Below are 26539 nucleotides of genomic sequence, written 5' to 3' on the forward strand. Positions count from 1 at the left end.
TTTGAGATACCCAGTCCAGCTGTTGCATGTTTCACAAACGATGATACCCATGATACATGAGTGTGACTTTGGTGTTTATAATATATGTTGAGATCAACAATGTGCCTATAGGCAACTATTTTTTCTTGTCTGTCTTGTAGATCTTCCTAGTGAGTACGGAGTACCTAGTACTATGTTGTATGTAGTTCTGATCTGGTGATTCAATGTCTTGGCCTCAGGTGTCAAGGCACCAGGCCTCCGCATTCCTTTGGACCGTGACGACCTCAAGAGTCCATTCTGTCCTGCATCAATTCGCAAGACCTTTGATTTGCCTCAACTATTGTATGAGCGGCATGCCATAGCGCCCCTACAGCTAGCGCACCATGGCGCTGGACGGATCCAGCAGTTATGTTGCTCCAAGCAACTTAATGGAGCCACCGAGCTCTTCCCTCCCCATGTTCGACGTTGAACGGGTGCAGTTGGCCTTCTCCGTTGCCGCGGACTTCGTTGCAGCGCAAGTTGCGAACAACGTGCTTGTGCTAGCCTTATCAACTAATCGCATTCTCCGAATCGATCTTGACTCCCCTGAAGATGTCGAAGGTAGGCTTTCAATCCTTCCCCGCAGCAAATGCCAGCCACAACGAGTTGACCTAACCATGCTCATGAACAACAGACATCGACCTCCCCAAGAAATCCTCGGAAGTTGGAGTGATTCGGCGCATGTTCCTCGACCCATCGGCATCTCATTTGATTATCACCACGACCCTCGGCGAAAACTACTATCTCCACGCCCAGACACCGTCGCGACAACCGAAACCATTGACACGATTGAAAGGCGTGTCAATCGAAAGCGTTGCTTGGAATCCCTCTTTACCCACCGCCTCCACCCGTGAAATCCTCCTTGGTGCCACTGATGGCAATGTCTACGAGACTTATATTGAACCCTCCAGCTACCGACAGGAGAAGTATACCACCCCGGTTTACCAGGTGCCAGGCGCCTCTCCAGTGGTTGGAATCTCGGCGGAGTCGGTACCATCTAAGCCTGACCAAAGAAGGGTGCTTGTGGCAACCTATGGGAAGCTACTGCATTTCATTGGCCGGACAGGAGTATCAAAGCATGGGAGGGAAAGCGGCGTGTACTCGGAGCTTTTCCAGCGCGAGACGCCAGTGATTCACGAGGTTCCAAACCCGTCGAGCTCTGCGCCATCTTCGCTGGTGATTTCGCCCACAATTTCAGAGAGCTACCCGGCCGAGGGGTATACCGAAAAGCAGTTTGCATGGCTCAGTTCCGAGGGGATATATCATGGCCAACTTACGTCGGAGTCTCCATTCAAGACCGCAAATATGCTTGCGCGCTCGGTATTTCCAGCTTCGGAGTCACCGCGAGGAGGGCGGAAGTTGATACAAGACCCCATTTCTGCCATGACTCTGTCACAGTGGCATGTCCTAGCACTTGTTGGGGGCAGAGTGGTTGCAGTCAATCGTCTCAGCCAGGAAGTTGTCCACGATCAACCTGTGTTGGAACCTGGGCAAAGCGCGCTGGGCCTCCTGACTGATCTCACCAAAAGCACATATTGGCTCTTCACTAGCAAGGCTATTTTTGAAGTTGTAGCAGGTGATGAGGACAGAGATGTCTGGAAAATCTTTTTGAAAGAGCAAAAATTCGATGAGGCCCTCCAGTATGCCCGAGGTGCTGCCCAGCGAGATGCTGTTATGACTGCTTCCGGTGATTTTCTGGCAGGCAAGGGTAACTTCATAGAAGCAGCCAAAGTATGGGGCAAGAGCAGCAAAGGGTTCGAGGAGGTTTGTCTTACCATGATTGATCATAAAGAGCATGATGCTCTGCGGAACTACCTCCTCTCCCAGCTGGCAACATACAAGAAGGCCTCGCTTATGCAAAGAATAATGGTCGCGAGCTGGCTTGTGGAACTGTTCATGTCAAAGTTGAATTCTCTCGATGACAATATCGCCACGAAAGCCGAATTGGCAGAAGGCACAAGCACTGGAGAAATCAAGGATCAGCTTGGCAGCATTCGAGCTGATTTTCAAGAGTTTGTGAACAGCCACAAAGCAGACTTGGACAAGAAAACAGTATACGATATTATCAGCAGTCATGGGCGGGAGGAAGAACTGTTATTCTTCGCAACCGCTACGAACGATCACAACTATGTTCTATCCTACTGGATCCAGCGCGAGAAATGGCTGGAAGCCTTGAAGGTTTTGCAGCGGCAAAGCGAAGCCGATGTGTTCTACAAATATAGCAGTGTGCTGATGACACACAAGCCGACAGACCTGGTTGATATTCTTATGCGACAGACGAACCTTGATCCCGAGAGACTGATCCCCGCGTTGTTGAATTACAACAAATCTGCCAGCGTCTCCTCCCTCAGCCAGAACCGAGCAGTCCGGTATCTGAACTTCATCATTGTCAACCACCCGAATCCATCCGCAGCGGTCCACAACACACTTATCTCAATACATGCCTCCAGTCCTTCACCGTCTGAGGCTGGACTGCTGACTTATCTCCAATCGCAACCATCATCACCCCCTCCGTACGATGCAGACTTTGCACTTCGCCTGTGCATTCAACACCAACGAATCCAGTCATGCATCCACATCTACAGTACAATGGGACAGTATCTACAGGCTGTAGAGCTAGCCCTGGAACACAAAGACATAGAACTGGCCGCGATCGTTGCAGACCGCCCGGAGGGCAACGATAAGCTCCGCAAAAAGCTATGGCTCCTCGTCGCTGAGAAAAAGATTCGCCAACCGGGCACGGGCATCAAAGATGCGATTGAATTCCTGCGGCGCTGCGAGCTGCTCCGCATCGAGGATTTGATCCCGTTCTTCCCCGATTTCGTCGTCATCGACGACTTCAAGGATGAGATTTGTACTGCTTTGGAGGACTACTCGCGCCACATCGACTCGCTCCGCCAGGAAATGGATAACTCAGCCCTGACAGCCCGCCAAATCCGCGGTGAAATTTCCGGTCTTGATACTCGCTACGCCATCGTTGAGCCAGGTGAGAGGTGCTGGATCTGCTCGCTACCAGTTCTCAGCCGTCAATTCTTCGTCTTTCCCTGCCAGCATGCTTTCCACAGTGACTGTCTGGGTCAGGGAAGTCTTGGACGGCGCTGGTGGCAAGAAAAAGTATATTCGGGATCTGCAGGCGCAGCTCAGCAGTGGCGATATCTCTGCCTCGCGGCGTGAGGAGATTGTTAAGGAATTAGATGGGCTAATCGCTGAAGCTTGGTATGTGTCTGTCCTATTGACTTAGTAGTATATCTCACTAACTATAATTTCTCGCAGTATCCTCTGTGGTGACCATGCCATCAAACAAATTGACAAACCCTTCATCGCAAGCTCCGAGACGGCCGAGGATTGGGCTCTCTGATATGCTCTCTTATGTCCGCCATGACATGTTGTTGTTTGATTCTCAGGCAATATTCCTGCAGGAACACTTTTTCTAGTTTCCTTTTTGACTTTTCGCAATACCCTTCCTTGTCTTGAGCAGATGCTACATGATAAATGAGGCCTAGCCCTCGTATATAGACATGGCTATGCTGAATGTGATTTGGACCCAAACATTGATTTTGTACACATTTCAAAGAGAAATAACATACCTGAATGCAGCAGATACACTGTGAATATTCTACCCAACTCCATGCGCAAATAAACAAATTCCCAGAAAGGCAGTTGGGAAGGATATAGGAATGAACGACAAATGACTCTGTCTCACAACATAGAATATACCTGTCGCATACGGAATGCCTAGTTCTCAGGCCATAGATACCGCAGCAGTTCCAGATCCTGCGCAACGGCCGGACTATGCGGTGCACAGTCCTCCAAGAATCCTAACATCTCCTCGTTCCAGCGTTCCCAGCCATCCGGCAGTGTCTCGCGAAGACGGGCACTTGGCGAATGGGCTATGCAATAGAAGAGCAGTATTTGGCCAAAGAATCTTTCGGCGAGGAAAAGTTAGTAAACCCCATCCAAAATATCGGTATGTAAAGAGAAATATAGAAGGGGCAAACTCACTGCGAGCAAAAGGCAAACCTAATCGGAATACAGCTCTTCATTTTCCGGAAGATGCCCTGAGTGATCGGCCAGTCCATTGCGTTCTGGAGACCACTTCGCACTTGCACAAAGTCTTCATCTGTTAGAAGATGCGGGATTCGGAGAGCTTTGTATAGATACGGGCGGCCGATGTGGAAGCGCGCGATCATGTGCCGACCTTTGAGCATGGCGTCTGCTACTGCTACTGCCGGTGAGAGAGGATGGTTCGGATCTGTATGTCTTGGTCTTGGTGATGAGATGTGGGCCGGAGATGCTACTGAGGCGGACGGGGAGGGGTGGATCGAGGGCGTTGCTGGGGTTGGATGGGATGAGTAGGGGGCGTTGTTAAATTGGATTGCTGTTGGGAGGTTGGTGCGCCATTGTTCTAGTTGATGGTGCAGCTCGGTGGTTATTGCCGGGAGGGGGAAGGTTCCTGAGTCCGCTAATGGAGGATGGGCGTTAGAGGATGAAGTTTGGCTTTTGTTTCGGTTATCTGGGTGAAATGGCAGGATAGCTCACAATAGAAGTAAAGAGAATGGCGGATCCGAGTGAGGATGATGCGGTGGGCTACTTGGGCCAGGAAATGATATTGGAAGTATGAGTCGTCAACTACGCTTGGTGCGTTGAAACGGTTTGAGGCGTAGCCGGTCGTTTCGAAGCCGATGAATTTGGGGATTGGGACTTTTTCTTCGAGTCGAGAGAGGCCGCTTGATGGGAGGTGCAGCTCTTGTACGAGAATGGTCTCGTTCATTAAACAGTTCCAGTATACGCGGGATTTCATATCGCCTTCCCACTCGTCAAAATTCACATTATGGCTGTATACGAGTCAGTATCATCCTAGGTGTTTGAGATGGATACGGCAGAACTCACTTCGTCAACATTGATAGACAGCAAGTAGCAGCGCGGGAAATCATTGTCCAGGAATCGATCGGACGGGGAATCTGGCTATAATATACACTGTAGAGTATGAGTATCAATCTGGATATAAGAGTAGGCTTGGGGCATGGATACGTACGAGGAAAGAAGGTAGAATTGACAACTTTGAAGATCGTTGTCGCACATCAAGAAGCCGATACGTCGCCGAGCCTCGTTGAAGAACCGCAGTCCAGGTTGCTCTTCGTAAACCACGTTCATCCATTCTGGAGGTTCAAATCGATGGCTCGGAGAGCCTGGCAAAGGGTAGTTTCCTTCTTGGTAGGCGAGAACAGCGAGACAGCCCAATGCTAGTACGTTAAGCACTAGGCAGCTCTCTATATTATATCCAAAACCACTCTCAATGGCTGAGCCAAGAGTGAAGGAAAAGAAGAACCCCTTGTCCATAATCGGCGTGGAGGGGTTGAAAACACTGAAGAATGCATCCGCCAAACCTCTGATCATTGCCAACGGAAGTACTTCTAACCAGTGATCTCCCGCTTGCAACGGATACGCACTGGTAAACATTGGCAGCGGAGGCCGCGCTGATTCCAGCTCAATGACATAGTTTTTCCCGAGCATTTCATAGGCGGCGAGCAATTGCTTCGGGAGGATCTGTCTTGCTCCAGGCCACACGATGACACCATGCTGACTGAAAGAGATAGAGATCCGGCCTGCTGAGTCTGACTTTGGTTGATTCTCCTCAAATTCAAAGTCATCTCCATCCCCAGCTGCCGCGGGTGTGAAGTTATCCCCGCTGGTGGGAAGCATTGGTATGGGCTGGTTGCCATCGCCACCAAAGGCAGGCGATAGCTGGGTCTGCGGTTCATAACTAGGAGGACGAATCTGGCTCTGAAGGGACTGCAGATCACTCAAAATAGACGTTGGTATGTTTTCCAACTTTGTCTCCAGTCGATGGAGAGTGCTCATGATCATCGTAAGAGATTGGTCGCGTCTGCAATTGTATAAGAAATTGAAATAAAACCCACCTAGGGTGACTTACTTTGAAGATTTACGCTCATTATAAACACACTCTAAGCCAAGCGACTTACATAGTCCACACCTCGGCCGCGATTCATCGCATCTCGTCTTTTTCAAGCGACATGTCTCACACGCCTATTACTGGAGGTTAATGGCTTCCGGAGGTCTCGGGCGCGTCGTAGAATATAATAGGCGAGGCAACAAGAGCACTTACAACAGTAGCGATGAAGTTCCTGGGTTTCTTGGAGGGTCCGGATGACTGACCGTGTTCCTCCTCGCCAGGAGAGAGCAGGTCCTGGATAGGCAGCAAGCCATTATTGTCGGCATCGGGTGACATGTGTGCACTTGCCCTGGACTCCTCGAGCGTCCGCTTGCTCATTTTGCATCATCGAGAATGGACTTTCTCTCGCGGCATCCTGGGTGATATTGAGTCGGTCGTTTTTTTTTAAATCGCGGAACGCTGGGGGGTTTTCGGCCAATCAGAGGCCATCCTGCTATGAATCATCGCCTCCGTCGTGACTTCAATAGGTGAAATAGATCAATCTACGATGTATGTGTGTTGGGATGTATAAGCTTTTGATTTATACATATATTTTGGTGGTTCATGGATTCTATAAATATGTTGGAGGGATGAGTTGATTATGAACTAGATATATATATCGTAGTAGATCTTCCAGGTACCAAGGACACATAAAACAACCAAGGGTCCTTCTTTTTCGGTACAATATAGACGTACTAGAAAGAAATAGAATAGAGATTAATTACCTACTACAATGCAAGTAAAATAATAAACGCTATTCTCCTTATATTGTAAGGTTGAAGACAACCTATGTGATCCACCTACGCCATGTACAGATCCACATAATGTCAATAGTGAGCTGGCTACGGAGTACAAGGCACTCCGTATATCCGTTTTCAATGTTAATTACTTACATAGTTATTCACAGTTGGACTAGACCCAACTCTAAGGGACAGATTGTGAATTTGCCGATTCCCAACACGACCGTTATTCCACTCACAGACTCGAAGTACAATATGTATCGCCAAGTAAAAACAGAGTCTAGATGCAAGCGGAGCTCAATGAGTACCAATCCGATTCGAAGTTCTCCATACACTGTAAATAGAAGAAGTGACTCCCAAAGGTCCATTTGGCCATGCCTAGCTGGTCTCCACCCTATTACTCATTTTCCGTTTCAATGGGTCTCTCAACGTCACTCAATTATGAGGACTTCCTTTTTTATTATTACAATCTGTATTTCTGAGTCATTAAAATGTAACAATGATCCACCTTGAGCGAAAAGGGGCATGTCAGGGTCGAATGACGTTGACAGGTCCCGGTGGAATGTGGCATGGGATTAAGAGGCCGAGGACGGTGTTTTGGTTATGGCTGCCTTCAATGTTGTATACCTATCTGTTGCCATCTATAGTAAACAACATTGCTTAACCAGCATAGCCGAAGCAATGATGGCTACAATGTTATAATAGGATCTCCGAACATCACATACAAGATAGAATAAACTCATAGGGTAAATGAACTACAATGGGGCTGCCGAAGGCAAATATGCTGCACATCGTAGTAGCCAATTCATCGACACAATTCCCCCGCTGACAAGGCGACAAACTCGACCTGTAAGGCAAAAAAGGAGAGGAGACATGCCCGTGTTGACTCGGCAACGGGGACGAAGAACTCGACCTGTCGAGCACGAACATATGTTGTACTGACACAGCATGAAATGTCCCTACGCACGATGCGTTTGAAAAAAAAGGCCTCAGGCAAGAAGGACCCTTGCATCGACCTTGAAAATTCCAATCTTTATTTTCTTTTCCTGCAGCAGCGCGGAGTTGCACACGGAGAAAAAGAGACCTACGGGAGGCTGGGATCGCCCTACAATGTACTCCGTACATGAGCGCGATGCAAATGCATGTCGATGTCCTGGAGATGTTTAGTATTCCGTACTCCGTAGTCGTACAGGCTATATGCAGTGTGCCGGTTCAACGTATCCTAGTCTCAAGTCACATTGAGCTCACACAGTCGGACTGAATGAATTTAGAATATATAAAGCTTTGGCTCCAGTTCATGTATATAGTGAAGGCAAAGAATGACACGGCATACAGTACATGTTTAGGTAGTATAACATATTAGATTAATATACGAGGTTAGTCCAATTGAGAAAAACCAGCTGAGACCAAAATCCGGGGAAGTGGCTCCTCAGTCTGCTAGGCTATCTCACCCCCTCTTTTGACTTGGCATGTCCATTCTCCCACACTCGTAGAATAGAGGATAGACATGATCTCATTATCTCAACGGACGTACGTATGCTACTTTGTATGTATACTAGTCCAATGCTATAACTGCCACACCAACTTCCATTATGGGACTTCCATAGCACTTGGACTATCATGACCCTTCAAATACCGTCTGACATGGATTCAAAATTCAGAACTCGTCCGGATATGATCATGGAATGACGATCGTGCGGGGTATGGCATGATAGTCTATGATAGTCCACGGTCTACGTATGATAATGATGATTCGGATTGAACCATGGATATCTTTGATCCATGGATGTTGAGAGATCTGACTGTTATCGTCCCTATCGGAGGATACTTCCTTCTCTCGCCCAGCAACGTCTTCGGGAGTATGCTCCGTTTGATAAGACAACTCGTATCTCATATCTCATATCATATCGAAAATGCCGGATTCGGAAGATAACTCCCGGTATCATGTTTATCACTACATGTTACATTGTAGTCATGTACCTGGCTACGCAGGCAAAACCGCGCAATCGTACCCCCGATGTAAATTCAGAGAAGAGACACGTTTCAACCAATATCTAGGGGGGGTAATAGGACGGTTGTATAATACAACACTTTGTCGTCGGGGTCCTGACACGCTGATCGCTTCCTTCTGATGCATGAGCAACATTAGATGACGAATGCTTTTTGGGGAGGGTTTAATGTAGACTATACTATAGAGTAGGTTTTACATATATGCAGCATATTAGTATATCAGCATATCAGCATATTGTGTACGGACGTTATCATTCATGTTATACGTTGTACTCGAGACTGCATGAAAGGGAACGGGAATGATAATCACAGAGCCAACGGCAATGGCTGATGGCTGATGGAGGGGGAGATCAGGACCAGACACTGAGCCGTGCACATCGCCTTTCTGCAGATCTCACTGCAATACGGAGTGCAAAGTAGAGAGTACTATATTGCGTGCGATGTACAATATGCTAGGCAGGACCCAGGGAACATTGTACCGAAAGGGGGTATGACCATATACAATGCACAGCCCAAGAATTCAATTGGGAGGGTTGCCATTTCCGACAGGAATGGGAATAGAATGGAATAGAATGGGGTGATGATAGACGTAAAATGGATGTGGACATCGCGTGATGCATAGGAGTTGCCGGACACCGAAGTCGTGCCACATATCCACATTAACTCTATCGTTTCAAGAAGTCCGGGTACTATGTACTTTTGAGAATGTTTTGAATGGAAAAACTGTCTGTACATTGTACGGAGTACCTATCAACATGAGACCTGCAAGGTTTGACCTTGCAGGTCGCAGGAGGCGGTCAAACCTGACCCAAGGCCAGACCTGGGCAGCGAGGGCGTTCCCCTTCACCGCTTGACAGGGCTGCGTGGGTGTCTGAAAGGTGGTTGGGACTGACAGTTGAAAGCACGCTCCACTCGAAGTACAACATACAACATACGTGGCTTGTAGTTCTTGGATTGAAATGGTTCTCCAACGTCCTTTTACTTGTACTGGAGACACATCAGTAACTGTGACCACTACGACGTATTCGTGATGATCGCTGATATACTCCGTAGAAGATAGTCGAATTTGCATCGAAAACCCCGCAAACCATGGATAATATCAAACGAATCTTGTCTCATAAATCCCGCGCGGCAAAGAATAACGTTAATAGTGCAGAAAGTGGTGCCACAGAGGATTATCAGAGAATCCGAACCCTTGGAAGCTAGTCCTGGTCTAAAATGGTCCCGAAACGAGTCCCGCTGTGCATGAGTACCTGCGGAAGGGTACCCATACTCCGTACAGCGCATACACCATAACCTTGGAAGAAAACATAAACCGGCTGCAGTAGGTATCCGGGGTGAGCCAATCAGAAGAGATCACGCCATCCCACTCTATCGCGTCATGCAGCCTGTAAATAGTGGCCAGATAATCTATTCTGATTGGTTGGTGGCCCCAGAATTAGCTGCGCAATTATACGCATCGGGAATAGCGCGCCACCTTGATCCGCCCTCGGCCGACGAAAAAAAACCACTCCCAAGGGAAAAGGGCTGCCCCTGCTGATGTCGACCGTCATTGTGACTGGCTTGTCTCTGAACCAGAACCTCGAAAGTTTGGGATGTTCGAAAGTCTGAAATCTGAAAGATCAGACTAGGTAGATGAATAGGGTCCAAACTTGAGAATGAAACGGCAACCAACAATGGAATTTAACGTTATCGCGTTATCGTAGACAATGATTGCATTGAACATTTGACAATAATCGAGATCACGTAGACGTTTGACGTCTTTGACCAAGGATAAGGAATGCCTGGAAGGTTCATGAAACTTGGAGAGACTGGTCGATTGGACCATCGCGTCAATACAGGTATCCATTCCATACGTTACAAGTTTCCCCGGGAGACGGAAACGGGCCAAGGACCTTTGGGTGCCAGTCAAATGCAGTCAAATTTGGTGGGCAATGCAGATCACACGGATGAACCGCCCACGAGGGAAGACTTGTATTTTACGGTATCAAACGGTATGGCCAATCATTTTGCCTCTCCAATTCCCCTCACGCCTTTACAACACCTCTCCTCCCTGGCTCCTTCTCTCTGTCCCCTTATACCATCAACATCCATCTTCCCTCGTTCCTTTATCATCTTCTCTTTCGTCTCTCCTACATCCCACCTCCCCTTCCGCCTTTCTACCCTTCCGAATCCTCTCTCTGCGCATCACTTATCCGTCACCTCTCTATCACTTCGAACGCTTCCAAGGTTACCAAGATTGCCGTGTCTGCTTGTCATTATATCAAGACATTGCCAACCCTTGACGGCCTATACTCTTCCATCGACAACTTCAAGCTTCGAAGGTCTGAACCCGATCTACCTTCAGCAGAAGAGTATTCCTCTCGCCTCTCCGTCCGAAACCCCTTTCCCTCGGTCTTCCGGGTCCACCCTGAGCTCGGGTGACTCACTTTCATCAACTTGATAAAGGAGTCCCAATCCCCGGTCTGTCAGATTGCCATTGTGCTATCAATACCTCCAGCCTTCGTCACTTCAATCCACACGAAGGGGTTCCCTGCGTTGTGGGTAATCCTACGTTTCGTCGGTCGAGCCTTATCGTGAGAGTACTTCTGGAGTTTCATACCTCAGGGGCAACCTGGCATCGAGTATCTCTACTTTTCCAACTTGGATTAGAAGGGTGCTCTACCGGATCCCTCAATTCGCCCAGCCAATTTGTCCCAACAATACCATCTGGCCTCTCATGACTCATTAATCCCAATTATCTTCAACTTGAGTCACGGCCTTCGACCTTGAACCCGGTGTTCATAGGATCTTTTCCGTTTTTTTCTCCTATACATCTTTGACTTTTTCAAATTACGATATTACGCAGCGCTTTGTCTCAACTCTCTTCGATTCATCCGGTATCAGGCCGACTTTCAAACACTTGTCCATCTCTTTTTTGACACATTCGTGTCGTCCACCTGGGACCCCTTCCCGTTAACCAACGAAAAACGACATACAAATGAGCACATAACGGTCTTTACCCATTTCCTTAGCGTCAACAACCCTCCTCGGGTTCATTCAACTACGCCATTGCGTCATCATTCTCTCCTCTTTTCATCTGTCCATCAACTTTCACCAGTACATTTTTTTATATGACAACCTGAGACGGTCCAGGATCACATTCATCACAATCTCCTGACTACACTCGGCTCTTCTTTTCGCCCGTCTTTATTTACCTCGGGATCCCGCGCCTGATACCTTTCTTCCTTGTTCTTTAATCTTCATTAGCCTGGTTGCTTTTTGCTTATCACACTTCGACGCATTCTTGACCCGCGTGAGTGTTCTTTTGAGCGGCTCATAGACTTGTTTTCACTTCATCTCTTTGTTGGAGCATTACATCAGTCCGTTCCCCCATTTCATCTCATCTCTGCATTCGTCCCTTTCTGGGTTCACATGGCCAACATGTCGACCATGGAGTGCTCGAAGGAAGAATTCGTTGAAGGCCAACTTTTGGATGGTCGTTTTCGAACTGTGGCCCCTCTCAACCATGGGTCTTTTGGAATAGTATTTCTTGCCACAGATACCGAGACCGGCCAAGATGTTGCTATCAAACGTCTAATCAAGGCTTCAGCGGGTTCCTCTGACGATCGCTTCGAAGAACTCGAGTGTCACCGCCGGTTTGGTTTTCATCCCAACCTGGTCAACCTGATTCATACGTTCGACACCGAGACTCACACATATCTTGTTTTGGAGTACTGTGCCAATGGAGATCTATACGAGGCGATCCGCCATAACCGTGGCCCACTGGAGACCGAGCACGTTCGGGATTTCATGTTGCAGCTGATTAGTGCCGTCGACTTCATGCATGCCAATGGCTTGTATCACCGTGACATCAAGCCGGAGAATATCTTCCTGACGCAAGATGGCTCCATGAAGCTAGGCGACTTTGGTCTCGCTACGCAAGACTCGTGGTGTCACGAGGCTTGTGTTGGCAGCGACCGCTACATGGCCCCCGAGCAATATGATCCGACAACGACGGGATACTCTCCCGCTAAGGCCGACATATGGTCTGTGGGTATCTGCCTGTTGAACATTCTGTTTGCTCGTAATCCCTTTGTCACCCCCACCGAGTCCGATGTACTCTTTGCGGATTACGTGCGCGATCGCCAGTCGCTCTTCGACATCTTCCCCAACATGTCTCAGGACACTTATGAGATTCTGACCCATGCCTTGACCATTGATCCTTCCAAGAGGTCTTTGTTGGATGTGCGTGATTGCATTCTCCGCGCGGTCTCTTTCACTACCGACGACGAATCTCTCGATGAGTTCTGTACCGAAGACCGTGAGGTGGTTCCTGCTAGCGCTAACCGCGAACCACTTCGCACCCCGTCTCTCCAGAGCCCCCATGTCAACCAGGGAGATTCTTTCCCGTGGGCAAAGGCGCTCCAGTCGAGCCCTCCTCAGGCTATCCGACAACTGTCTGCCATTCCGGACAACGAGAGCTACAGCGAAGATCTGTTCCCGGCCTCCGAAGCTGCGGGAACCTCGTGGTTCTCGTCCCGCATGGAAACCCCATCAGTGGCTTCTGTTTTGGACTCTCAGCTCAGTGAATCCTTCGTCTTGCTCAACCTTCGCAAGCGTGAGGTGCCGTCTCTTCCTCGCTCTGATCCGGTTTCCATCACTGGATCACTGCCGTCTCATGCAACAAAGCCCCTGCCCTCGTTGTCGATGGTCTTTGGAAACAAAAGTGCCGACAAGATCTCAAAGAGCTGGTGCGACATGTGGGACGAAGAGGAGTCTGAGAACGAGGATCTTGCCGTGGCCCAACGACGGGAGCAGAACTCTCGCAGCTGGAGCCAAGAGAGCCAGGGAGCTACCCTCCCAAGATTGCGTGAGCCGGACTCCGCTTCTGTCAACCAGCGCTCTCATGGCCCGGATGTGGATTCGAAGACGGAACCCAATATACTGGGGGATCTTTCTCTTGACGAAGACAGCGACTCGAGTACGTCGAGTAGCACGCCTCGCCCCTTACGGAACTGTCCAGCAGAGCCATCCAGTGCTGATAAGTGGTCGAAGCTTGGTGACGTGCGACGCAAGTACAAACCCGAGGACGAACCGCGCAAGTACAAGCCTCGCAAGTCGCGTGAGGTGTTTGGTCCCAAGAGTGTTGCTGCGAACGCTCGGCGACACGATTGGGGTCGAGGTACTTCCGGATATCAGACCAAATCCAAGCCCGCATCGCCTGTGGACGCTCGTCGCCGCCATTTGCTCGAACGGCAAGATTGGCGCAGCAATATCCCTGAGAAGCTTCCATCCTCCTGACGAAGGAAGCATTGACGACGATCTCGATCTCGTCGGTGGGTGGCATGAAACTCACTTCTAGGGTTCTCGACATTCACTCGCACTTTACTCCACCTTATATTCTCCCCTCATGTTGATGTCTGCTTGCGTGTTTCGATTCAGTTGGGAAAAAAAAGTTCAAAATTACCCACGATAAATTAATGTTGCGCTTTCTTGTCTTGTGTCTCTTTGTTATCGGATTGAGTGTTTCGTCTGTTTCCGTCTGTCCTCAACGAGGCATTGCCACGTGCATTGCATCATCCTCTCTGGTCGTCCAAACTGTTTCTTTCTTCTTCCTGTACAATATCAGACCAAGGGTCACGGACACTGGGCGGAGACGACGAATACGAAAAACCACAAAAAGGTTAGAAGGCTGGCTCGGCATGCGCTGGTGGATATTTGATTATGACGGGAAGCTTTGTTCGCGTACGGACTACAGGGAAAAGGTGGAATGAGTTGCGGTGAAGTCCTGGTAGGATGACTTGGTGGAATAACCGCGGCCGTTTTCTCTTACTTGTGTTATACTGTAGCTAGTTACGACAAGAGGGAAAATTGATCATCATCCGCACAGAATTTTTATCTTCAGTAAATTATAGATTATAGCCTGTACTCACACAGTTGTCTAAATATTATTCCCGTGTCCTGAGGTTGAAAGGCGGTCAGAGCTAACGTGCCGAGATGCCACCGATCCTGCCATTTGTTCCATTTCTGGAGACCGCCATTTGTCGCTAAGCTCGGGTTTGCTTAATCGCAGTTGTCGCAAATATAGTGAAATACGAGAAACTTCCCGAGTCGACTGCTCTTGCCCCCCAGCCACGATGCGCATCGCACGCATATCGAATTCATAGCTTGAACTCACCGAGCTATACAAGTACGACTATCTGATCATCAACTCGACAGCATGTTGACCGCGGGCCGGTCATTGATTTCCCGGATATACCATACCTCGATCCTTTTTGCTCTCTGCCACAACGCCCTCTCCAATGCGACCGCCCAACCACCCCCGAACGGGGCGCAAGGTGCTCTCCCCACGAAACCAGTGACAACATGTCCAGCGAAGAGTACCTGGCAGACGGAGGCAGAGCTCTTCCACCTGCCGCCGTGTCTGGAGACGCGCTGGGGACCGGGTCGCGACATGTACATTACTTCGGCATCACCCGATTCAAGTGTGGCAGTCAACGATCCGGTCATCAATTCATCTGCTGTATCGAGCGGGACGTCAGAAGAGACAGTGAAAACGACCCCAGACCAGAACGCAGAACAAGACCAAGATACAGACTCACTATTGGACGGTGCTAGTTTCCTCTCATTTGAGGACTGGAAGAAGCAGAACCTGGCGAAGGTCGGACAATCAGCCGAGAACATTGGAGGGAACAGACGTGCTGCGGCAGCTGGAAAGGAAGACCGTCGGCAGCCGACAGGAATCAATAATGCTTTGGATTCGCTGGGCGACGATTCCGAGATCGAGTTGGACTTTGGTGGATTTGGCGCTGAGACGCCTGAGGCTAGTCCTACCGCTTGGGGCTCGTATATCCCGTCGCGTGAGGCCGGACAGGCGGGGCACGTGGACGACAGAGGAACTGTGGATGTACATGCGCAGGGTGCATTCCACAGAGATGCGTCGCGCCGTAAGGATGCTGGCACTACTTGCAAGGAACGGTTCAACTATGCTTCCTTTGATTGCGCAGCCACGGTGCTGAAGACGAATCCGGAGTGCAAGGGTTCATCGTCTGTGCTCATTGAGAATAAGGATAGCTATATGCTCAATGAGTGCCGCGCTCAGAACAAATTCCTTATCCTGGAACTGTGCGACGATATTCTGGTTGACACGGTTGTTCTTGCCAACTATGAGTTCTTCAGTTCTATCTTCCACACATTCCGAGTTAGTGTCTCGGATCGGTATCCCGCGAAACCGGACCAGTGGAAAGAACTCGGTGTCTATGAGGCACGCAACACTCGTGAGGTGCAAGCTTTCGCAGTAGAGAACTCGCTTATCTGGGCTCGATACCTTCGAATTGAGTTCCTCACGCACTATGGGCATGAGTTCTTCTGTCCTGTCAGCTTAATTCGAGTGCATGGTACCACCATGATGGAAGAGTACAAGCATGACGAGAGCTCTGACCGCGCTGAGGTGGAGGAGTTGGAGACTAATGAAGCCAATCGGCTTTCTGAAGACCTGGAAAACAAGCCTGTCGAGGTGCCTGTCGAGAAATTCATTCCTGCGGTGGAACCTAGCCTTGCGGTTGGTGAAGTTTGTCCAAACCCTCTATTAGAGGCCGTGTCGCCTTTCGCGAAACACGGAGATGAAGACATATGCGGCATTAGTGATGGGCCGCCTGTTATGACTCCGTCAACGTCAGCCACAACGGACCAGACCAAGCCGGCACCGAAACAGAACTCTACTGCTGTAGTTGGAGGCAGTCCCTCCGCGACCAATGCTGGACCATCCGCACCCCCGAAAGCTGAGGATACTCGAAAGCAGGGTGAGCCTGCCAAAAATGTCGTAACCCCTCCAGATGCCTCAAGCGTATCATCGGAGCCTGCTCAGCAGAACGCCACATCCGAGATCACAGGGAAAGCCACTACCAATTCCAAAGAGGAGCAGAACAGCCCTCCTCCAGAGTCGACGAGACCTACAAACACTCAACCGCCATCTGCAAACCCCACGACCCAAGAATCTTTCTTCAAATCTGTCCACAAGCGGCTCCAGATGCTTGAGTCGAACTCAACCCTGTCTCTTCTCTATATTGAGGAACAGTCTCGCATCTTACGCGATGCGTTTAACAAGGTTGAGAAGCGACAGCTAGCAAAGACATCTACTTTCCTTGAAAACCTCAACGTAACTGTTCTCAACGAATTGAAAGAATTCCGCGAGCAGTACGATCACGTTTGGAAGTCTGTTGCTCTTGAATTCGAGCACCAGCGTATGCAGTACCACCAAGAAGTCCACTCACTCAGCGGCCAGCTCGGTGTCCTTGCAGATGAACTAGTTTTCCAAAAGAGAGTCACTGTGATCCAGAGCATCATGGTCCTTTGCTGCTTTGCGCTCGTTCTGTTCTCACGGGGGTCGGGAAGCAACTATATGGAGTTCCCTGCCGTTCAAAAAATGGTCGCTCGGTCCTACAGCCTGCGGTCTTCATCACCGATCTTTGCCTCTCCATCGGGTAGCCCCGGGTCGACCCGCCCAACGTCGTCCTCGTACCATGAGAACAGTGGCCATCGCAGAAACCTTTCTGACTCGTCGGACCAAGATAGCGCTGCTAGTCCGACCGCGGCCTATTCCCCGCCGACTCCTACGTCGTCGTCTTCTCCAACAGAACGAGATGCCGATGAGACGGACAAGGTAGAAGAACCTATCTCTCCGGAGTCTATGTCTGTGCCTACTCTGGCGACCCCACAACCCCGTTCTCAGAGTACGCCGCCTGTATTGAATGGCCGCCCCGTTGACCTGGATATGGCCTCATCGGCTGATGTCGACCTGGGTGCCGATAATCCACGGTCGCCTGAGCTGTGATCCTCCCTTTCTGGGCTATAATGGCTTTAGCCATACTTTATGACTCTTGCATTCTGATCTTTATTTACTAGCGCTTTGCATCTGTACACTGTACTATGTACCCTATTGCGTGTATGTTTTGGACGACGAGATGATTCCCGGTTTAATTTTGTACTATTTTGTGAGTATTGTTAGCTATTTCCTTTAAATCAGAATCATTAACACTATTAAACTATTAAACCCAATAAAACCCAATACTTAATACATGTACGTGTGCTGTAGTAACAGTATCCAGAATATGTGGCGTCGTACTCAGTTGCCCAGCCAACAATCGCCCATTTTTCCATAACAGCCCGTCAACGTTTTTCTTATCTTTGTTTTTTTCATTCTCAATCCTCTACAACAGTACAATACTACTCAGAACTACTCAGAAATCATCTATTCCCTTCAAATTCAAAATCCCTTCAAATCTCTACACATTCACAAAATGGACGCAACCACACAAGCTCAGCCTCTGGCCGACCGCTCAACCAACACCCACCTGTCTGCAGACAAGACCGACCTGAAGGGTTCAGACATTTCATCAATGGAGTACCACCGCCAGGTGTTGCAGGGCAAAGTAGTGAGCGAGGAGTGAGTATTCCCAAGTATTATCCTCTGTGCAAGGGACTGACTTTAACATAACAGACAACCAACCTCCTACGTCTCACCCTCCGACGATATCATGAGTCCCTGCACAAAGAAGTTGAGCGATATCAAGGGCAAGCGGTTTAAGAAGTATGTGATTCTCCGAATGCCTATATGTCTACACCTTGGACCTAAGCTAATTCACTACAGTGCCGGCAAACCCCAGTCGCTGTTCGCTAAGCTCGGCAAGAAGAGCTACGAGCAATCTTCAGCCGAGCAGGCCCGGACCGAAAACTAAAGGACTCGGTTTGAGATGTTGAGATGTTGAGATGTTCAGGTTTTTTATTTTCTATTCTTCTCCTTTTTATTTCCCTCTCGGACTTTGATTCTATGGTCTTTCCTTCAATCTCTTTTACTCGGCGCCGGTCGCTGTGTCGGATGCATTGAGGAAAGGCAGATTTGAGATCTTTATGATCAGGTCTGGAGTTGGATTTCTTATGTTTTTCTTTGATGACCTGCAATGCCTTTGTCTTTTTGGTGTGTACGGGGTATGGGATGGATGGAACTGTAATTGGGATATCTCATGGAGCACAGTGGAATCAATGCAACCTTTTCTTGGTATTTTGATATTTTGATTTGATATTCTGGTATATCTATGTGTACTATGTACAATACCTAGGTATGTAGGTATACGTAGTCTGATATATCTATATTGTGATATGTAGTTCTATGCCTCGGTCATCCTATATACAGACCTCGGGATACTGAACTGCCAATTTCGGACACTCGATGCAGAAGAAGTAGGGCTATCTACATACATGTATCTACGTACGCTGGCTAAGAGCTGTCTTTCCTTTGGTTTTTGATTTGACCCTTTTTTCCAAGGTTATTTCTGCTGAACTGCTGTCAATGTTCCCTTGTGTTAACCTTGGAATATCTTGACGGTTATTAACTATTTAGCGCCCGAACCGATATTGAACAATTGAATAGCAATATTCTTAATCCCATACATATTCCTAAACATTTCTAAACATCTACACAAAGTCTCGGAGATCTGGCCGTTGAATATGGTGAGATCCCAAAATCTCCAAGTCGGTTAGTCGCTGAGCCGAGGCTCGACAAAACCCCGTCGGCTTCTCCACCTTCTCCGCAATTCGATGGCCTGACTTCGTCTTCCCTTTATCCTTTATATTCGGTGCTTTCGGCTTATATTTTGCTTCAAATCATTCTTTTTCAAAATGTCCGCCTCTTCCCGTATTCCACCCATTGCCCAGCCGTTCGTGAGCGAACACGCCAAGCGGACCCTTGACTTGGTAACTCATTCCCAATACCCTACCCATTACAGCACAGGTGGTTTTGGTTTTTTTTTTAACACTCAGCGCTAACATGCCTCCAGGTCGAGGAATTCGTTGAAAAAGACTGCATCCCCGCCGACACCGTCTTCTCGGCCCAGCTCGGCGAAGGTGAAAAGCGATGGACCACCACCCCCGCCGTCTTGGAGGGACTGAAGGAGAAGGCCAAGAAGCTCGGCCTGTGGAACATGTTCCTGCCCAAGAACCACTTCACTCAGGGCGCTGGATTCTCAAACCTGGAGTATGGATTGATGGCTGAATTGCTCGGCAAGAGCAAGGTTGCCTCGGAGGTGGGTTATTCTATTCTTTGCCTGGCGCATTGTTTGACTCGTCGGGAGGTTTTGCCAATTGATATTGATCGCTGACCAACATTCCTTTTGTCACCAGGCTACCAACAATGCTGCCCCAGATACCGGTAACATGGAGGTATTCGCCAAGTACGGCAATGACGCACAAAAGAAGCAGTGGCTTGCACCCCTGCTGGAGGGCAAGATCCGCTCTGCTTTCCTAATGACCGAGCCGGACGTCGCGTCCAGCGATGCGACCAATATTGAGCTTAACATCCGCCGGGAGGGCAATGAATACGTGCTGAATGGCTCGGTGTGTACCTCTCCAATCCCAGACAACTTCCTCACAACTTCTAACAACCCAACTACAGAAATGGTGGTCCTCCGGCGCCGGCGATCCCCGCTGCGCAGTTTACCTGGTAATGGGCAAGACCGACCCCACCAACCCAGACACCTACAAGCAGCAATCCGTCATCCTCGTGCCCGCCGGACTCCCAGGCATCACAGTGCACCGCATGTTGACAGTATACGGGTATGACGACGCGCCGCACGGCCACGGCCACATCACATTCAAGGACGTGCGCGTCCCGGCAGCAAACATGGTCCTCGGCGAAGGCCGCGGCTTCGAGATCATCCAGGGCCGTCTGGGTCCCGGTCGCATCCACCACGCCATGCGGGCGATTGGCGCCGCGGAGCGCGCGCTCGAGTGGCTGATTGCCCGCGTCAACGACGAGCGCAAGATGACCTTCGGCAAGCCTTTAGTCGCGCACGGCGTCATCCTCGAGTGGATTGCCAAATCGCGCATTGAGGTCGATGCTGCGCGTTTGATTGTCTTGAACGCTGCTATCAAAATCGATCAGGGTGATGCTAAGAGCGCGCTCAAGGAAATCGCTCAGGCCAAGGTTCTCGTTCCCCAGACTGCGCTTACTATCATTGATCGGGCCGTGCAGGCTTACGGTGCTGCTGGTGTTTGTCAGGATACCCCGCTTGCGTACTTGTGGGCTGGTATTCGTACCCTGCGTATTGCGGATGGTCCTGATGAGGTTCACTTGCAGCAGCTGGGTAAGCGGGAGAACAAGGCTCGCAAGGATGCCGTTACTGCTAAGTTGAACTGGCAGCGTGAGGAGGCTGATCGCTTGCTTGCTGCTTCTGGGTTCAAGCCTAAGAGCCATCTTTGAAATAATGGAGATATAGTTTACGAATATAGTCTGCTGCTTGGTTCGGCTAAATAATGCATGGACATTGCTCCGTTTCTACTTGAATTTTGGCAGAAGCCCATGTTGGAAGACAGTCTTACGGTAGCAGAGAAGTGACACAATAACCAAGTGAATGAATGACTGGTATAAATCGTTATTCAACTCGTAAAAACCTAACGCCAAAAAGATGATTCCTGAACATGAACATGGACATGGACATAAACATTCAATCCCGACATGACATGAAAATCCCATATGTAGGACCGTTTATCAATTCATTCACCCAAAGCCCCATGAGCCCAAGAATGATACCTCGTAGAGCAGACAGAGAGAGAGAGAGAGAGAGAGTGCGTGGTATGATCTCCCTCGACTTCGCCTGCGAGCGCAAGCAACAATGCAACAAAGGAAATATAAAGAAAATCACTTTTTAGTAGTCGTCATCCTCAGGGTTGTTGCGCTTGCCCTTGGCCAGGCGCTTGTTTGCCTTGAAGTGCTTCTTCGAGTTGCCCTTAACCTCGGAAACATCCACGCCACGCTCAAGAGCAACCATCATACGCTCCTTGCGGCCTGTTGGCGCCTTGCGCATCTCCTGGCCCTGTTGGGTGTATCGAGACTGGAAGGGGAGGGTCAGACGACCGGCAGAGGGGCCGGTTTCTGAGCCGAAAAAGCCCGTATCGAGGTTACGGGAGGTACGACCGAGCTCCGGCTCAACGGACAGCTTGGCTAGGTTAGAGGGGTTCTCCAAGTTCTCCAAGTCGACATCGCCGGCGGACTCTGCAGTGGCGTCGTCTACTGCGGCATGCTTTCCATTTCCAATCTTGGCTTGTGTGAGCTGAAGTCGGCGTCTTTCGGGAAGATGGGCGAGATCGTATAGCTCGCTGTTGAACTCGACGGTATCATAAGGAGTTTCGTCCTCGCCAACTGGGGGAGGGTTGACCCAGAGAAGCTTGCCATTGACATAGTCCTTCAGAACGTATCGTGCAGCGCGGGACTCGTCGGGCTGACCAATACCCTGAGTAGAGAAACCGCGGGCGCGAGCGTAGGCACGCAGAATCTCGCTGGCAGTGGGGACGCCAGTGCCGCCTTCTTCGATGGGACGCATTCTGAGCTTCACACCGTACACTTGTTCAATGAAATGCTTGGGGATACGCTTGGCGACAATACCGGCGGGACCGGTGAATTCACGCTGCTGATCGATCGGCAGCACACCATTGACAACCAACTCGGCCTTAGTGGTGGCGAAGTTGGGGAACACGAGACCGGGACAATCGCACAGCATAATTTCGGGAGAGAGGTAGAGAGTCTGGAAATGCTTGGTCTTACCGGGTGTGGCAGAGACAGAGACCTTCTTCGCACCGAGAAGGGCGTTGATGGTACTGGACTTACCCACGTTGGGGTAACCGACCAGACCGATTGTGGTCTTACGCTTAGTCTCGCTAGACTCATCTTGCGGTAGTGATTCTGGGGAGTTGGCCAGGAAAAGCTCTTCGAGTTCTTCAGTGTCCAGAATGTGTGTCCCAAGCGAGCGCTCAGGATCGGCAAGCTTAGCTCTTTCCTCCTCCACTGTATCTTCCTTTTCTCCACCATCTTCATTGGCGTGCATGTTGATCTTACGCGCCGACTGGGCAAGTTCAGCATCGGAGTCATTTTCTTGCTCCTGCAAAGCGAGGGCTTCGTTCTTCTCTTTGGCAAGGTGCGCAGAGAAGAAACGGAAGTTGATATTGTTCTTCTCAAAGTACTTCGCCCAGGCTTCTCTCTGCTTCAGACTCAACATATCCGCCTTGTTGACCAACAGCAAGTTCTTCTTCCGAGGGTCAATCTCCTTGACGTAACTCTCCAGATCCTCCGAACGGAACTGCAACGGGTTGCGCGCATCGACAATCTGCACGATAAGGTCGGACCGCTCAATGACACGCCACAACTGGCGCCAGACCTCCAGGTTGCGCTCAAATGGGGTCATCAGCAGATCGTGGTTCTCAATCAGCTCCGCCAGTCCTCGTCGCCAGTCCAACAGACTTTGTTTCTCCATCGTTTCTAGTTCATTTCGAGTCGTGGACTGGTCCCACTTGGGTCGTCGGGGAACAGTGAGGCGGTCCTTATTCTTCTGGTGCTTAATGAAAGCCTTCTTCTCTTCGGTGGGGGTGAGAAGGAAGGGGTTCTTCTGATCGGAGTGGATGATCTTGACGTTATTGATTTTTTCAGCGGTAAAGTCGGTTCCGGCCAGTTCGGCGGTACTCAGGAATTCGTCGAGCGCTGCCTGCTCAGTGATACTGCGCATCTTGACCCATGAGGCCTCCTTTGCCTCGTTGGTGACGTAGGTTTCACCATTGACACCTGTGCGCTGGATGGCATTGTTGTGAGAGACCTTCTTCTGAGAGGATGCTTTGCCCTTTCCGAACCGATCGTTCATGAGACTGGAACCCAGTCCCACGGATTTCTTGGATTTAGCCAAAACCATGATGGCGATGACTCTGGATTCCCTAAAATTGAAAAAAGTTGTAGGAAGCAAAAAATCCAGCCGAAAGACACAACCCCCACCTGAAAAAGGGAATTTTGGATTATTCAGACGGATAAGATAACGCTGACTAAGCCCCCTCTATCGGCCGCTGCCCAGAGCCTTCAAGGCAAGTATATAGCCATGGACTGTTTTGCAGGTTTTTATCACTCTATTCATATTATATAGACGTAGATTATAGGAATATACAACAGATAAAAGCCATATAGGAACCACAATGGGGCCCATAACTATGATTTATGGTCCAACGTGACGAAGTAGTACTATTGATGCGGGCCTCGTTGAAGCGCCGAGCCCAACGAATACCCAAGTCTCCAAGCGAAGTTGCACAATGAAATCAAAATTAAACGAAGCAGAGTGGAACTTGAAAAGAAAAGACCCCATTAAACATCGTATACTCCGTACAGTTCGAAGATTCTGAGGACCCCGGAGAACGAGGGGCGATAAGCTACACGTGACCCTATCAATCCCACTTTTTTCCCTTTTTTTCTGCGATACCAAAAATTGACCAAATCAAAGATGCCGCCCAAACAGTGGATGTAAGTATCGCGCGAGGATGGTTAAGGCGCCCAAGCTGATATCTTCATAGTGATAAGAAGAACGCGAGCAAGTTCCAGCTCTTTCACCGGTCTCAAAATGACCCATTGATCCACGATACCAATGCGGACGACCGTTTCCTGTACCAGGTCGGAGGCCCCGCGCCCGCGCCCGCATCGTCTTCCGCATCGAACACTTCGAAGAAGACATTGCCAAATTTGTCTGATCTCCAGTCTGAATACGGTGACAGTGCTCGCAAAAATGAGGGCGAGGCTGCCAACTATGGCGTCTACTACGATGACACCAGCTACGATTACATGCAGCATCTCCGCGAGCTCGGAACCGGCAGCGGCGATGCGTACTTCGTCGAAGCTAAGACCGAGAAAGGCAAGGGCAGGGCCGGTCGAGGGATGAAGCTGGAAGATGCGCTGCGTCAGGTCTCGCTCGTGGATAAAGATACCTATGGTCAGGGCTCTTCCGTTGGTCCCAGTCTTTATGGCTCGCAATATGGCGATGTGCGCTCAACTGCTTCATCTTTTGTCCGCAAGCCAACCTACCAGGACCAGCAGAATGTTCCAGATGCAATTGCTGGATTTAAGCCTGACATGGACCCCCGCCTGCGAGAGGCGTTGGAGGCGCTGGAGGACGAAGCCTTCGTGGAGGAGGGCGACGCTGACGGAATCTTCGGCGAATTAACAGCCGATGCCGAGGAGATAGACGAGGGCGACTGGGAGGATTCCCTGTTCGACCACGATGTCGAAGATGACGGATGGGAGTCGGATGCTACGGAGAAAGCGCCCGTGCAGCCGGACAGCACTGACGTCCATCGCTCAACGGATGACGAACTACCGGAGGGGCCAGCGAAGCCACCAATGGAACCCGGAGAGTTGCCTGAGCATGATAAGCCGGCTCCCGATATGGAGCCCACTGACCAGAGTTGGATGAACGAGTTCGCCAAGTTCAAGAAAGATGCCAAGACTGGCAATGCTCCTGTGCCGGCTGCACCCACAATCGCACCATCGCAGACGATGGCGTCAACCGTCTTCACTGCTGGTGGAACACCAATTCGCCGCAAGAAGCGCAAGGGTGCTCTGACCAATCCGTCTGCGTACTCAATGAGCTCGTCAGCTCTGGCTCGTACTGACGGCCACCGTCTCCTCGACGACCGATTTGACAAGATTGAGCAGCTCTACTCTCTTGACGAGGAGGACGAATACGATGACAATATGTCCATGATCAGCGGAATGACAGGTGCAACCGGCATGACGGGCATGTCCACCGCATCATCCCAGGCCCCCAGTCTGGTCGATGCTAACGGTGAAGCCGTGCACAGCCGCAGCGCCTTTAACAACGTAATGGACGACTTCCTCTCCAGCTGGGACCCCAATACTAGTGGACAGGCCAAACGCCACGGCGCCAAGCACAAGCGTGGCAAGAATGGTAACGAGGCCATTGGCATCAGAATGCTCGACGAGGTGCGATCAGGTCTCGGCCCAGCTCGAATTCAAGGTGGTAAGGGCAAAGTCTCCGGAAGAGCTTAGATGAATATTTACACTGCATACGAGACGACGGGAATCCCAGTCATGACATGGCGTTTGGCTTTTATTATTTATTTTATTACGGCATTCCTGTGCGTTAGGGTTGATATCTCTTGATGGCTAGACCAAAAGTTGTGTTTATATCCCGATACTCTATTGTGTATCCTTACTCTCTATGGACGAGTATCTTTTCTACAACAGCCCACGAATCCACTCGTAATGTACTGGCATCATGCAAGCAAGTCTGCTGTTTTTCATCATAAAGAACAGCCAGGATCCCCTCCTCACGCGCAGCCTGAACATCGCGAATCCTATTATCGCCGAAGTATACAATATCTTCAGCGGCGATACCATACTTCTCCAGCACAATACCAAACATCCCATCCACCTTAGACTTGCCGATCTCGTTCGTCGTCACAAGAACATCGACGTAAGACTGTAGCCCGAGTTCCTGAATTGTCCACTCCTGCGCATCCGCTGGGCCCTCAGTAATGACAATGACTTTCTTTCCTAGCTCTCGCAAAGTCTGCAAGAGATGCAATGCACCCGCCTTGAGAGTCAAGCTTTTGCGTAGAGAGTCTTGATATACCTCTAACAGATGACCCAGCAGAGAGTCATCAATGAGCCTGTGCGCCTGAAGGAGACGCCCGAATCGTTCGCGTCGATACTCGCTTGAGGTCCTGCCATCTGTGAAGGCATTTGCGGTTGCGTTGCGCAGGATGTCTTGATATGTGTTCCTCAGGAAATCTACGCTGGTCTTGCTGTTTGAGGCGTGAACTGTCTCGAAGACGCTGGCCGAGGCATTGGCCGAAGCTCGTTGGAATTCGTGGAGCGTGTCATCTAGGTCGAAGCCAAACCAGGGTTTTGAGGCGACAATTTCTGGGATAGACATGGAGGTATTTCAGGCTGTGGTCACTCTATGTGACTTTTTGAAATCGAAATAGGAGTTGTCCACGGGTGGATCCATACATG

General features: G+C 49.9%; 9 protein-coding genes across 9 annotated transcripts; 6 read left to right on the forward strand and 3 right to left on the reverse strand.

Moving 5' to 3' along the window:
- Window positions 1-362: 362 nt before the first annotated feature.
- N7519_006890 (vacuolar protein sorting protein DigA) lies at window positions 363-3376 on the forward strand (the record flags this gene model as incomplete). Its single annotated transcript, XM_057293666.1, has 4 exons — window positions 363-579; window positions 653-3011; window positions 3070-3234; window positions 3292-3376. 4 exons carry the CDS (start codon window positions 363-365, stop codon window positions 3374-3376), a joined length of 2826 nt encoding a protein of 941 aa, XP_057148477.1.
- A 377-nt stretch (window positions 3377-3753) lies between these two features.
- Window positions 3754-6310, reverse strand: N7519_006891 (uncharacterized protein; the record flags this gene model as incomplete). Its single annotated transcript, XM_057293667.1, has 7 exons — window positions 3754-3943; window positions 4021-4480; window positions 4558-4853; window positions 4909-4995; window positions 5054-5905; window positions 5954-6066; window positions 6146-6310. 7 exons carry the CDS (start codon window positions 6308-6310, stop codon window positions 3754-3756), a joined length of 2163 nt encoding a protein of 720 aa, XP_057148478.1.
- A 5834-nt stretch (window positions 6311-12144) lies between these two features.
- N7519_006892 (putative serine/threonine protein kinase) lies at window positions 12145-14004 on the forward strand (the record flags this gene model as incomplete). The annotated part of the gene is made up of 1 exon (XM_057293668.1): window positions 12145-14004. One exon carries the CDS (start codon window positions 12145-12147, stop codon window positions 14002-14004), a length of 1860 nt encoding a protein of 619 aa, XP_057148479.1.
- Window positions 14005-14923: 919 nt separating this feature from the next.
- On the forward strand, window positions 14924-17536 carry N7519_006893 (Sad1/UNC domain protein; the record flags this gene model as incomplete). The annotated part of the gene is made up of 1 exon (XM_057293669.1): window positions 14924-17536. The coding sequence occupies one exon, from the start codon at window positions 14924-14926 to the stop codon at window positions 17534-17536; it is 2613 nt and encodes an 870-aa protein (XP_057148480.1).
- Window positions 17537-18002: 466 nt separating this feature from the next.
- On the forward strand, window positions 18003-18440 carry N7519_006894 (Spo12 family protein; the record flags this gene model as incomplete). Its single annotated transcript, XM_057293670.1, has 3 exons — window positions 18003-18148; window positions 18203-18292; window positions 18353-18440. 3 exons carry the CDS (start codon window positions 18003-18005, stop codon window positions 18438-18440), a joined length of 324 nt encoding a protein of 107 aa, XP_057148481.1.
- Window positions 18441-19380: 940 nt separating this feature from the next.
- Window positions 19381-20959, forward strand: N7519_006895 (uncharacterized protein; the record flags this gene model as incomplete). Its single annotated transcript, XM_057293671.1, has 4 exons — window positions 19381-19455; window positions 19539-19784; window positions 19882-20094; window positions 20153-20959. The coding sequence occupies 4 exons, from the start codon at window positions 19381-19383 to the stop codon at window positions 20957-20959; spliced, it is 1341 nt and encodes a 446-aa protein (XP_057148482.1).
- Window positions 20960-21404: 445 nt separating this feature from the next.
- On the reverse strand, window positions 21405-23435 carry N7519_006896 (ribosome biogenesis GTPase LSG1; the record flags this gene model as incomplete). The annotated part of the gene is made up of 1 exon (XM_057293672.1): window positions 21405-23435. One exon carries the CDS (start codon window positions 23433-23435, stop codon window positions 21405-21407), a length of 2031 nt encoding a protein of 676 aa, XP_057148483.1.
- Window positions 23436-24011: 576 nt separating this feature from the next.
- N7519_006897 (ribosome biogenesis protein LTV1) lies at window positions 24012-25570 on the forward strand (the record flags this gene model as incomplete). Its single annotated transcript, XM_057293673.1, has 2 exons — window positions 24012-24031; window positions 24082-25570. 2 exons carry the CDS (start codon window positions 24012-24014, stop codon window positions 25568-25570), a joined length of 1509 nt encoding a protein of 502 aa, XP_057148484.1.
- A 163-nt stretch (window positions 25571-25733) lies between these two features.
- On the reverse strand, window positions 25734-26459 carry N7519_006898 (HAD family hydrolase; the record flags this gene model as incomplete). The annotated part of the gene is made up of 1 exon (XM_057293674.1): window positions 25734-26459. The coding sequence occupies one exon, from the start codon at window positions 26457-26459 to the stop codon at window positions 25734-25736; it is 726 nt and encodes a 241-aa protein (XP_057148485.1).
- Between the last annotated feature and the right edge of the window lie 80 nt (window positions 26460-26539).

This window comes from Penicillium mononematosum (genome assembly GCF_028829835.1).
Source record: "Penicillium mononematosum strain IBT 11891 chromosome Unknown utg000003l:1.0-8172316.0:1.0-8177699.0, whole genome shotgun sequence".
Classification (NCBI taxonomy): Eukaryota; Fungi; Ascomycota; class Eurotiomycetes; order Eurotiales; family Aspergillaceae; genus Penicillium; species Penicillium mononematosum.